Source organism: Falco peregrinus, chromosome 5 (genome assembly GCF_023634155.1).
Source record: "Falco peregrinus isolate bFalPer1 chromosome 5, bFalPer1.pri, whole genome shotgun sequence".
In the NCBI taxonomy this organism is placed as follows: Eukaryota; Metazoa; Chordata; class Aves; order Falconiformes; family Falconidae; genus Falco; species Falco peregrinus.
In genome coordinates this window covers 34476393-34489170 of record NC_073725.1, presented here as the reverse complement: position 1 = coordinate 34489170, position 12778 = coordinate 34476393, and the positions used below count along the sequence as shown (strand labels likewise).

At 40.2% G+C, this 12778-nt stretch overlaps 1 protein-coding gene across 2 annotated transcripts in view; it reads left to right on the top strand.

Annotated features, from left to right (window-relative positions):
- The window catches only part of SCIN (scinderin), a 50820-nt gene extending 38197 nt beyond the window's left edge, over positions 1-12623 (top strand). For both annotated transcript variants that reach the window (XM_055806630.1, XM_027795512.2), the window contains exons 7-16: positions 869-957; positions 1155-1370; positions 2562-2683; positions 2865-2955; positions 5402-5572; positions 6068-6245; positions 6724-6845; positions 8554-8631; positions 9936-9996; positions 10948-12623. In XM_055806630.1, the coding sequence (XP_055662605.1) occupies positions 869-957; positions 1155-1370; positions 2562-2683; positions 2865-2955; positions 5402-5572; positions 6068-6245; positions 6724-6845; positions 8554-8631; positions 9936-9996; positions 10948-11081 (1262 nt within the window). In that variant the 3' untranslated portion in view covers positions 11082-12623. The remainder of the gene's footprint in view (positions 1-868; positions 958-1154; positions 1371-2561; positions 2684-2864; positions 2956-5401; positions 5573-6067; positions 6246-6723; positions 6846-8553; positions 8632-9935; positions 9997-10947) is intronic.
- Positions 12624-12778: the final 155 nt, after the last annotated feature.

The window sequence follows — 12778 nt, the reverse complement described above, 5'->3', positions numbered from 1 at the left end:
CTACCTGACAGCTCCTGGAAGAAGCAAGCCAATAGGATCTGGCATAAAATACATAAAATACAATTTAGGCTCTTTGAATGTGGCCCTATCATTGTTCCTTCTAGATCCTCACTTTGCTACTGCTGGTAACAATAATGTGTTGAAAAACCCCATTAGACTGTGATTGTCACCCTTGCACTGGGAGGCTGCAGTTATTGTCTCTGCTGGAAATCCTTAGACCACTAAGCTGAGGAGTGTGAATTACTTTGCTAATAGTCTCATTCGAAATGGAATACAATGAATAGCTTATCAGCACATCTTATTAGACTAAGAGGTCTTTGGAGTGTAGTCATTGACAGCCAGCTGGGACACAAACCTGATACAGTGTCACCCCACAGAGACTTTCAGAGATGTCTAACACTGAGCAAGACTGAACAAGGAGCGATAGGTGGGGAAGAGTGGTGGTAAATTGCACAGCCTAGCCAGATGAAATGGGAGTTTCTTTTACTAGGACTGTGATGCTCCCTGAAGAAGTGAAGGCAGTTCTGGAGAGCAGCTTTATTCACCACGTTGCAGCCCAGCAAAGGAAGTTCAGAGAAAAGAGCCAGGGTGTTCTTGTACCTCGAACCAAAGTAGATATTAAGAATGGCATACACAAAGCAAAAAACAGTGCTCCCTTTTCAATTACTTTAACTGTTTTCAGAGCCACTGAGGTACTGTTTTGGCCGTTCAGCTCTGTGTGGATCTTGTTCATGCTATGTCCAGCATTTGTGGTTGTTCAAGACTGAGAAAATATTGAAGAGAACCTAGCTCAAGGACATCTGTGTTTTGCAGGATCTGTGAGCTCATTGCCCTTTCGCATGTATTGTTATCCTTCTGTTTTAACCAGGCAAAGATGCTAACCCACAAGAGAGAAAGGCTGCCATGAAGAATGCTGAACAATTCATACAGCAGATGAATTATCCTGCCAACACACAGGTGTGATCTGTTTATGAGGTGATACTAGACGAGCGTGAACTCTGTTAAAGACTTTGCTCTTAAATCAGCAAAAAAATATTTTTAAGGGCTTACAAGACAAAAGGGCAATATTTGACTAACATATAATTCAGAAAAGTTTCTGTTCGAGTAACTGTCAGTTTTGTTTTCCTACATTTCATGTGTCTTCTTCATTTTAGATTCAAGTCCTTCCTGAAGGAGGTGAAACGCCCATTTTTAAACAGTTTTTCAAAGACTGGAAGGATAAAGATCAAAGTGATGGCTTTGGCAAAGTGTATGTCACAGAGACAGTGGCTAAAATTGAGCAGATTGAATTTGATGCTACCAGGTTACATGAGTCTCCACAAATGGCTGCCCAGCATAACATGGTAGATGATGGTTCAGGAAAAGTAGAGGTAATTTTTGTGTTGTTTTAAATTGTATTCCACCTACCTAATGTATTCTGTTATTTGTAAGGGGATAAGCTGCTACTCTATGTTTTGCCATTTACACTGTTGTGCAGAGTAACACCACGTTAGTGGCAGTGTTACTTCTACCACCAGAAAAGGTACTTCAAAGTAGAAAGTGAATCTCTTTGTCAGCTATATGCTGGGTCATGTTTTTTTGGTGCTTATGAAAGATGTTGTACCAGTCTTCAACAGAAATCAAACAGCAGAAGTATTTCCCCTTCTGCTCAATACCTTTTAAAGGTAGAGTTTAAATGTGATTCTTAGGGAACACAACTTTTAGCTTGTACCAGCTTGAAATCTGGAATGGGAGGGCATGCTCTTGGAGTGAGAAATTCATTCTGTGTCTTTATCTATGCATCCAGTCTGCTTTCTAGAGGATGTCCCTAGTGTGTGTCTCGGGTAGTCTTGGTAGGTTTTACAGAGAAAAAGATGACTGTACAGCCTTTCTAGATCTATCCATAACCTACTGCAGGAATATCTTTGGACTACACAGGACTGGTTTGGCATTGTACCAACACAGCCTGTTGAATACAGGTCTGCATGTCGAGATTCTGGAAGAAAAAGAAGGGATAAATACCTGTGGTCTCATTGGTATATTTTCTAGGTTTCGAATCTCATACTTGGGCTGGTCTGTAGGCTTGAGCCAAAGCAACTTAGATCTGAAGCATTTTTTGCTGTACATTTTAGTATATTTTTGGAGAGCAGTTGTTAACTGAACTGAGCTGTAGTGAATCAAGTAGGAAGAAATTTGCATGACTCTGTTATTTGACTGCAGTGTGCCTCTCCCAAATTATATGATAGTTCTACGATGAATCATGATGTTGTGCCGTTCATGTCATATTGTCATCTTAAAATGTTAAGAAATTAAGTTCAACGTAGCATTATGAGGTGATCACATGGCATTAAAGTACCAAGACCAAAAAAAATGTACTGCAGTGGCTTGTTGATGGTCATTATTCAGTCATTCAGTGGGTGCAGGGTGTATCTATCTGCTTCATGAAGAATCCTTCCTGGTCTTATTCCATAACACCCGGGAACAAAAACAAAGGTCACTCAAGGGATGACACAGTAAAAACTCTCCTTGAAGAGTTGTAGGATGAAGTTCAGCATTCTCCAGTGATTTCTCTGTTTCCCCAGATCTGGCGTGTGGAAAGCAGTGGCAGAGTTCCTGTGGAACCTGAGACATATGGACAGTTCTATGGTGGTGACTGCTACATTATCCTCTACACTTACCCAAAAGGGAAGATCATCTACACATGGTATGTTTGGTCGGCTTTGCACAGACCTCCAGCTGTGGATATTATTTTATGCTGACTTTATGGCCTTTTGAGCAGAACTACATGCAAATGCAAGATTGTTTACTGTGTTTGTCATGCAGTATATGCTGTAGATCATTTTCAAACTGTACTTAACCATTGTATTTCTCCTTGTCTTCCTCAGGCAAGGAGCCAGTGCTACAAAAGATGAATTGACAGCATCTGCATTTCTGACTGTTAAGCTGGATGATTCACTGAACGGTCAGGCCGTGCAGGTTAGTGTCTTTTGGATAAAATTCCACAGAGCATCAATATATGCAAATTTCAATGAGAGCTGAAAGGAAGGAGGAGGTAGTCTTTGAAGACTGGGAGTATCGACTGCTCATGGTCTGTATCGAGCCAAGCACCAATGGGCTCCTTTTAAAGCCACCAGAGATTTCCCATTTGAATCCTCCTTTCTGAATGTAGGTGTCCAAAAGAACACAGATATGATGGAACCTGAAACTGCCTTTTATTTCCTTTGAATTTCACTGTCTAAAAATCAGGTTTTAGTCCTGCCTAGCCTTACAGACACTCCGTACATGGTCAGTGGAGACTGATCATCCCAGGGCAACTTGCTCTGAAGCAGGTGTCTGACAGAGCCATAGCCCTGTGGGAGCTCTCCTGTCTCCTTTTGATTATGGAAGAAGCTGTGATGTTTAGCCCAGACAAGACACCTGACTTTTAGACGTCCAAAACTGGGAGACAGGAAAGCCACATGACAGCCAGAAGGGGAGAGCCTGCTGGAACCGTGCAACAAGGTCTGGCTTGTCCCTGCCTTAGTGAGGAATGTAACTTGGGTTTTCCCATCCTGTGGTGCTTGCAGCTCCGTGAAAGCAGGAGATACATCCTCACTTGCAAAAATGGGGTGTGCAAGGGCAAGGTGCAGGACATTGGCAACTAAAAGGTATGAGGAGATAAATTAGTTTTAGTATGACTCGCGTGTGAGTTCTCATCACTAGTGAGGAGTGCTGGGTAGGTGGAGAGGTGAGAGGTCTCTTTTCACAGAGTAGCTAGAGCTGTAAGATGACAAGAGACAGGCAGAGATTTTCTAAGCAGTAGGAGATAATTCTGTGATTCTCATTTCTTAATTACCAAAGTAAAGGACTTCCCCCACCCACCAAGGTACGGTTAATTTAGATGGCAGACCATACTTTTAGCCATTAATCAGTTATGATTTATGATTGAAATTATATTAAGGAAGGATTAGAGTGCTTCTAGGTAATTACTGCCTGAAATATTCCTAATACGTGTTCTGCATTTGGACAAAGTCCAGCACAATATGGTCCCGCCTCACATCCAAGGCCGGTACTAATACTACAGTAATAATAATATTACTAACAACTGCAATAGTACGTGCCTAAAAAGTCTTTTTATGAAAACTGAAGGAGATCCATCTCACTGCAGTGGACATGATACAAGTACTTTTAGCCTGCAGTGAGTTTAGGAATATATATATATGTGTGTATATATATGTATCTATACATATATACGTGCGTATATATGCATGTAGGCATTTGTATGCGTGTACGTGGCTACCTGGAATACATGGTATGTGCCGAATGTCTGTATCGCCGTTGTTGGCAAGGTTTAAACGTACTAATTTTTGTCACTAGATGGCACTACAGTACAAATAACTACTGAGAAGCCGGTCCCCTATTTGTTTTGCAGGAATTTGTTTCCCTCAGCAGGGTGTTTGTTCGATTTGTTGTATTTTTACTGGGTGGTTTGTGATTTTTTTTATTATTATTATTATTATTGGTTTTATTTTTGGCATTTGTAAAATCCTGCCGCAGTTTGGCACCTACAAGTACACGCGTCCTAGGGCATCCTTTTCAGGCAACTGTACCAGTTTATCCAGTGGTGAGATAAGCAAAAGCACCTGCTCCTGCTACCCACTGCTGCCCCGGCCCTGCAGCCCGGCTGCCTCCGCCCCGGCTCCCAGCAGCCCCTGGTCTCGTCGGGCAGGGCTAAAGTATGTCGCATTCCCTATTTTTCCTTTTCTTTCTGGGACCAAAAGGCGGGGAGCCACAGCCCTGCACCTTGGCAGGTGGTACTGTTATAAAGAATAAATGGTTGTATACAAGTAAATTGTATCATACGTTAACCTAAAAGTAGTCGTTCTTCATAGCTCAGTGGTTTTGGAGGGATTGGAGTAAGATCTTTTGCATCTGTAATGGAAGTTCATTTTTGTCATCCATATTATCCTCTGCAAGATAGATTTGTGCTCATTTTTTTCACCCTTCTGCAGATAAAATACACATAGAAATAACAAACAGGGTAAACAACCATTCTCTTCTGCTTAAATACAGGGCACTTAAAATTACGAAGGTGTTTTTTCAGGGGAATTAAGTCATTCTATAAAACTCTGTGAAATGACAGTTCTTTTGAAAAAGCAATTACCTTATTACAGTAGATAGCAGCCATTTTAATCAGCTAAACATTATGTTAGAAGTTTGGATCTTGCCTTTGTATTGGCATGATTGACAAAAAAATCTCACAAATGCTCTAACTTTAATGTGTCTGGAACTGTATTTTTAGATCTTCTCAGCTTGTGACTTCTCATTCATGCTAACATACTTAACATTATTGGCTAACATCCCCTATGCTACTCAACAATGGCCAAAAATAACTACCTGTGTCCTTTTGTTTCTTTTATTGCATTTCTATATGTATATACAGATCCGAGTCAGCCAAGGCAAAGAGCCCGCACATTTACTGAGCCTGTTCAAAAACAAACCACTTATTGTCTACAAGGATGGGACATCCAAAAAGGAAGGTCAGAAACCTCCTCTGCTCACACGACTCTTCCAAATCCGCAGGAACTTGGCAGCCACTACAAGGATTGCGGAGGTAAGGTCACCTCCTAAGTAAACCAACTTTTCCCCATGGGAAATGGTATAGCTGCCACAAGCCTCTCCAACTAATCTTGTTGGGTAGTCACATCGGGTGGGAATTCAGAACTCCAAATCAAATCTGCTTTTTGTGACCAACCCATCTCATAAATCAAAGAGAATATGCTCTAACTATGTGCAACCAATCTACATTTTTCAGAGGCAACTGTATGAAAACACGTAGCCAATAGTCACCTGACAAAGAATTGACAAGGAATCAGCAACCCTTATGAGATAGTCTTTCCCACTGCCAAACAGTCCCAAGTTTTGCCCCTCAAGTCAGTTTGCTGTCTCAGGTTGAGTTCTTTAAATTATATCAGTATAAATCTAGGAGAAAAAAAATGAAGAAAAAAGCATAGCTGATTAACATCTATCTACATATTTTATATAAACATGGAAAATAGTAATCACATTATTTGAAAATATAAATAAAACAATTTCTTTTTTGATCTAGGTTGATGTTGATGCCATGTCACTAAACTCTAATGATGTCTTTGTTCTGAAACTGCCAAACAACTCTGGCTACACCTGGATAGGAAAAGGAGCAAACAAAGAAGAGGAACAAGGAGCTCAGTACATTGCCAGCATTCTTAAATGCCAGACTGCTAAGATTAATGAAGGCCAGGAACCTGGTTAGTATGAGGCCAGGTGGTTGCTAATAGGCAGCTGAGAATATACAGCACTGCATGGAAATACAGCCTAAATGGTTTTTGTGATCATACAGATTTTGTAGACGGAAGCATATGTTCACTCTCCCTTTGAAAATCCAACCTGGCATTTACTATGGAGATCCGTGCAGAACTGGCTGATACACAAGCAGTGCAATGCCCTGAAAGTCTGTAGGACAGTAGCAGGAGCTGCAGAGGAGTGTGGTCCTTTCTTTACTCTGAGTGCATAGGAGGGGAGGGAAACATAAAGCATTGCTCTTTCTGGGTCTGCAAGTTACATTTTTATTTTTATTTTGACAAACTGCAGGAAGAACTGTAAGAAAATGCACTGATCTATGAGAAAGCAAAGATACTATTTAGGGATTCTTGAAACAGTATCTAACAAGCTAAAACATCAAATGTTAAATCCACTGCTGAATAAATTATATATTTTATATTTCAGAGGAATTCTGGAAAACACTTGGAGGTAAAAAAAAATATCAGACTTCATCACAACTCTTGACAAAGGCTGAAGATCATCCGCCTCGCCTGTATGGTTGTTCTAATAAGACTGGCAGATTTATTGTGAGTATGTGAGGGATACTTTTGTCTGTTTACTTATATAGTTTCTGGTATATTTAGCCTTGGGAATCAACAGACATTAAATTAATTTGGAGATCTGGCTTAGTTAGCCATGCTTGGCAAGAGCTAGAGAGTTGACTTTTGGTGCTTTAAATCAATCCAAATGCAAAGGACAGACAGAAGAATTAATACTGCAGAAGTTTGAATGCAAAGCCTGCTCCAGCCTGGGACTAGAAGTCTGGAAATGCAAAAAGATAAGACATTTTCTCAGTCAAAAGCAATTGTGTTCTTGCAGAGCATTGCCAGATTGCTCTCATTTTGCTGAGAAAGTGCAGGTCAGTGCCTTGCCCCTTACATGTTTGATAGTGGTGGTGTGGAAAAGAAATGTCATTTGCCAAAAATCCCTGGCAGTCTGAAATTTTCCATAGAGATTTAAGACATGTAATTATGCCTCTAAGGTATTGGCCTGTGCTCAAGGAGGTAGGAAGACCTATTTCCTTAGCAGAAATACCTAGAGCTGTGCACTGGGTATTAAGCCTGTGATTCAGGCTTAATTACTTACCGTATTCTGGGAGGGCAACACTGTGTCACTTTGGCAAGGATGTACTAATTTTTACGTAGGGGACATAGTTGGCTAGCATCTCCGCAGTCTTCTTAAGGCACAGCCTATTCATTTGGAGAAGGATAAAACAAATAGGATCCTTTAATAAGGACTTTAAAATCTTATGAGAGCAGTAAAATGTATTCTTCTAACAAGCTTCTAAAACACTCCTGTGAAATACAGTAATAGGAACCAACTTCTCTATAACAGTCTGCTGGGAGCTATGGACTTTGGATTTTGTTTTCCATTCTCTCCAAATTCTGTGAAATCCCCTCTTTCCTGTAGCATTTCTCTAGTAACAGAATGTCCACCATTAGAGCTTACCAGAAGAGGTAGGTCAGATCACTGACTTTCTGGCCAGCCTAACACAGGGTGGGGAAAAGGAATTTCTTTTAAACAATCCACTTACTGTCCCTTTAGCACTCCTGCACGACCAAGCACAGCAAAACCCTTGACAGTCCTTTAAAAGTTGAGGGCTGACCACTAGCTACATTATTCTCTCTCCTTCTCATTCAGAGTGAGATTAAATTGCTTTCCTATCTGCACATGTGTGGAAGAAGCAAGCAGTCTGCTTTTCCTTCAGGGACCAATCCTTGGTGGCTTAGTCAAGTGTAATGTCCCATTGTCAAGTGACTGGAAGTCTTGCTTGGGTGTGTATTTCGTCATTGAGCTCACCCGCTGCAAACCAAAGCAGTTTCTTTTCCTTATTAATGAACATAAGCTGCACAAATGTATCAGCTGATATCAGCTGATTGATTTAGTTTGGTTGGTACAAGGTGCTCTATGGAGATTTCTCTGTCCGCTTCTGGCAGACCTCAGACCCAGCTTTACAACAGTCATAATTACAGTGTAAACCTCTGCCTCTCCTGAGGGTAGCCTATGGGCTGTGACAGACTGAAAGCCAACTTTCTAGGACATGCAATTCTGTGATTTGTTTCCTTACAGTGAAACACCCTTGACAGTTCAGGGTTTGACCTTTTAGGAGCAAAAAGAATTGCACACCAGCTTCTGCACTTAATATTTTAAAAATACCTTGGGCCTGTGAAAAATCAGATGTCTTGATAAATCATTAAAAACCAAAAAAACCCCAAACCATAATATGCTTTTTAGATTGAGGAGGTCCCAGGAGAATTCACTCAGGATGATTTGGCCGAAGATGATGTCATGTTGCTGGATGCTTGGGAGCAGGTAAGCTGTGTACTTGACCACTGCTTTCTGTAGTAACAAGGACAATTTGTTCTTAACCACTTAGATCATAAGATAGGAGGAAAAATCATCTTCATGAGAGTGGAAGAAGTTTTGTTTTCTTTAAATTATACCAGAGGGAGCTATATTTTTTGAGCTATAGGATGTGCTAGTGTGAACATATATGACTGAATTTCCAAGCATGGTGTGAGACCACAGCAGGCACTTTCCATTGAAATCAATGGAGGCTGAAAGGGTATAAGCCCTGGCAGTGTTATGAAAAGCTCTCAGTAACAGTCTTGACTATATCACTAAAATTTATTAATTTTAAAAAAGGAAGTTATTGTGTAAAAGATACTCAGAATCAACAAAATCTATGTAGCAGCAGCAGCTGTAAAAAGTCTTACTAGAGAAAGGGACAAACACTGGACCCGTACACAGATTTCTTCAGAAGAACTGGGTGGAGGGTGACAGAAACAATCTCAGTGGTTTTCCTAGGTTCACCTAAAAATGAAAACATTGAGAGCTTTTTGGATGACAGGCAAACTTACTGTGGGTGCGGAGGGCACATCCGTTTCTCACAGTATATTCTCTCTACCCTTCCTCTCCCCTTGGAGAGAAAGTGGGAGGAGGCCACAGATCCCACGCTTTATTCATCTTCTTCAGCCTAACCCTTAGGGCAAAAATGGCTGAGGTTTTTGGAAATGAGAAGGAACATCCAAGGTCCACGTGGGAAGTAGTGATGGGGGAAGGTGGGTGGAAAAGCTGGATTAGTTTGGATATACTGACTCAGGTAAGAAGGAAAGAAGTCCAGGACATGTAGCTGGTTTCCAAAAGGATCCCTGACAGGAAAACAAACAAAACGTGGGGACTGCAGATCAGGGCTCTGGTTGTTGGGTTATTGAGTGGGGTATTTATCTAGCAGTTACCCTGGGTAGCCCTGATCACAGGGCACAAGCGTTGATGTGCACATGGAGCTCAAAACAGAGATAGCTCTTGTTCAGTGTTTCTACATGCACTTAAAGAGCAATTTCCTTGTAAATTGTAAAAGATCCGTGGGAAAGGTAATTAAGGGTTCCTTTCATCAGAGTGCATAAAGGCCTGGCCTTCCAGTGTTAAGACAGCAGTGAGATTTCAGTTTCTTGCAAGGGGAAAAAAACCCCACAGTTGTGGTTTGTGAGAGCTGTGTATCTCTGCAGTCTTTCATAGTGTGTATTTTTTCTCCTAGTGGAATCAGCTATTTTGTGTTTTACCTGCTGTATACAATATCCTTATAACAACATGGGAGCTGTGTCTTTCCTCTGCAGGTTTTTGTTTGGATTGGGAAGGATGCTAATGAAACTGAACGACAGGAATCCATTAAATCTGGTAAATCAAATCAATATGGCAGAATTCTGAGTGAAGCAGCATCAATATTACTTAAATTAAAAATATCTTGTAGGGGAAAAATCTAGTTATGTTTACAGTGTTTGAAAGGGTTACTTGAGCTTATTAGGATTTAGTCCTGGAGAAGATTATTTGCTCCTTTAAATGTGCTTTTAAATTCATTGTATCTTCCTTATTTGTAAGTTTATGAATGGTAACATTTATCAAGATAGCATTACTAGGCTGCAGGGCTTTTTAAAGAATATATAGGAGAGCTCTATGAAAAGAAACTGCACTGAAAGGATAAGGAATTTAAAAGGAGATACTTGCTGAGCTGCACCCTACACTAATGTATACAGTCAAAGGAAAGCCAACAAATCCTCAAGTCCTTACACTGTCACCCTTTGCCAAGTTAAATTTGGAGGAGGAAATTCCAGTGGTAGAACAAATCAAGATAACTCCCATGGAGCGCACCTCCTTGAAAAATCACGTCATCTTTGGTGTGGTTTCACATAGCTGAGCTGTTCTGACAAAGTTTGTGCTAAAACTGGTTGCAGATATTTCCCCGGAGCAGCTAGGGTTACCTAGCTGTGTTTCCAACATGTACTGAACGTCATGTTGCGATGTCAAGGGAACCTATACTGCAAACAGAAATGAAGCTTGTGCATCTGCGCAGCACCAGCAAATTCTTTTTTGTGTTCAAGAGCCAAAACCCCCTTGTATGGCAGCAAACTGATCAGAGCACAGTCCCTCCGTTTTAACTTCCTGGAAAACTCCTTCACTGGCAGCTGGGAGAAATCAGCAATTACCTGATCATTTCATTGCCTTTGAAATATTTTAATTGAATACTATATTATAGTAGCCCTGGGTTCTTTCGCTAGGGCTTTTAATGCATTTTTTATGCCAAAGGAATGAACTAATATATTACATGTTTTATTTCCTCTCTGGTTTTAGCCAAATGCTATATTGAAACAGATCCTTCTGGCAGGGATAAAGGGACCCCCATTGTAATCGTGAAGCAGGGTCACGAACCCCCAACATTCACAGGCTGGTTCCTGGCTTGGGACTCCAACAGATGGAAGAGCTGATCTATCCAAGGAAGCTCCAGCTTCAAGCCAAAGAATGATCAGAGCCCAGCTACTTTCTAGTATTTTTAAGCATAAGCTTATGCAACAATACGATGCATCTGTCATTACACTTTTCCCAGCTTTGATATACTTCTGTGAATAATGCAGAAAATTCTTAGTACTGGAAGGGATAAATGGTAACTGTAAACTGGTCAAACGAGGTAAGTGGGGCTTTTCTTCTAGTAAATATGGGAAGTGCTACCAACACTTGGTTTAATCCATTGATTCTTCAAACAGAAGCTGTGGATCAGTTTATTTTAAAGTGCTAAAATGAGCCAAATTGTGCCTTCACTTAAAAATTGAAACTAATGCCACAGAAATTCCTTTAGATTAAGGTCAGTATAGTATTGTGCAGAGTTTGGCCTGACAAAGAACTCATTCTACATCTTTTGCAAGGGTAGAACTGGACCTGATTTACTTACTAGGCTGAAATACTGCCGTGCTCATGTAAAACTTCAGATGATGCCTGATCCAGAGTGGGAGCTGTGTCTTGCAGGTGGCAAATAAGGGATGGGTATTTGAAAAAGCGGTGCTTAGCGTGTGTGTTTGTCTTGTTAGTATACACGTTTGGAGCTTTGGACTAAGTGGCTATAAGAATATGAAGTTGACAAAGGTTTTTTTAAGGGACTGTCTAGCTCATTGTAATGAATTTCTTAAGCTTTATCTCTGTGAACCACCTCCAGCTCCACCAGGTCTTTTTAACCAAAGCTCTTAAACTCATTCCAGTTTACTACTGCTTTTAAGTGGAAGCAGAAGAAGTAACAGCTTCAAAAATACGTACTCTGCCTTAACCAGATTGCACTTAAGCCGTACGTTGTCTCAGATGCCTTACTCAGCAGTACTGCTTGCCTTGTCAGGTGCAGGATGTTTCTCTACTCATTTTTTATGGAGATCTTAGTTAAATATCAAGTATATCAAGTGCAGGGAAACCCTAGCATTCCACATCCTGGGAATTTGGAGTGTGAGTATGCACAATAGAATATGGCCTCTTCTCTCTCAGGCACATTTATTTGGGTTTTGGTTTTTATTCTGGTGAATTTAAGAGTACATTTTCAAAGTTTTTTATTTGCAATTTAGCCAGAAAAGTCTATGGAAGGGCAGCGGGAAAAATGCTGCTTCAAATCTTTAACACTGCTTTGATCACTTATCCTATAATGCTTTAATGCTTGTTCTAAACAATTTGTGTAGCTGTAAATCATGTCAATGTGGCTTTTTAATGAAGGCATTTCAACAGTTTTATTATTCTTATAAGTCAGGTTGGAAAGTGAAATTTTAGTCATTTTTATATTTTTTTTAACATTATGATTTTGAATCTGGGTAATGCAAAAGAGTAAATTTAGTCGGAGCTCATAATCAATATCAGTGACAAAAGAATTGTGAAGTTAAGAGGTTAATTATAGGAATTTGTTAGCTTTAAACGTTTGTTTAGATCTCTGCTAATACAACTGGGCTGTACCTGAATGTAATTTCACTTACAATAAAATTACAAAACCCAGTATTTTATATGCTGAGCTGATCTTCCTTTCTCTGATATTGTTACTTTGTGCTTCCACTGATGTCTAGCAAAACTTCCTAAAAACACCAGTAGTTACTTTTCTTTTTAGATGGACAATGCAATGAGAAGTTATTTGTTTTTACTTCGGTGCCATTTTACCCAA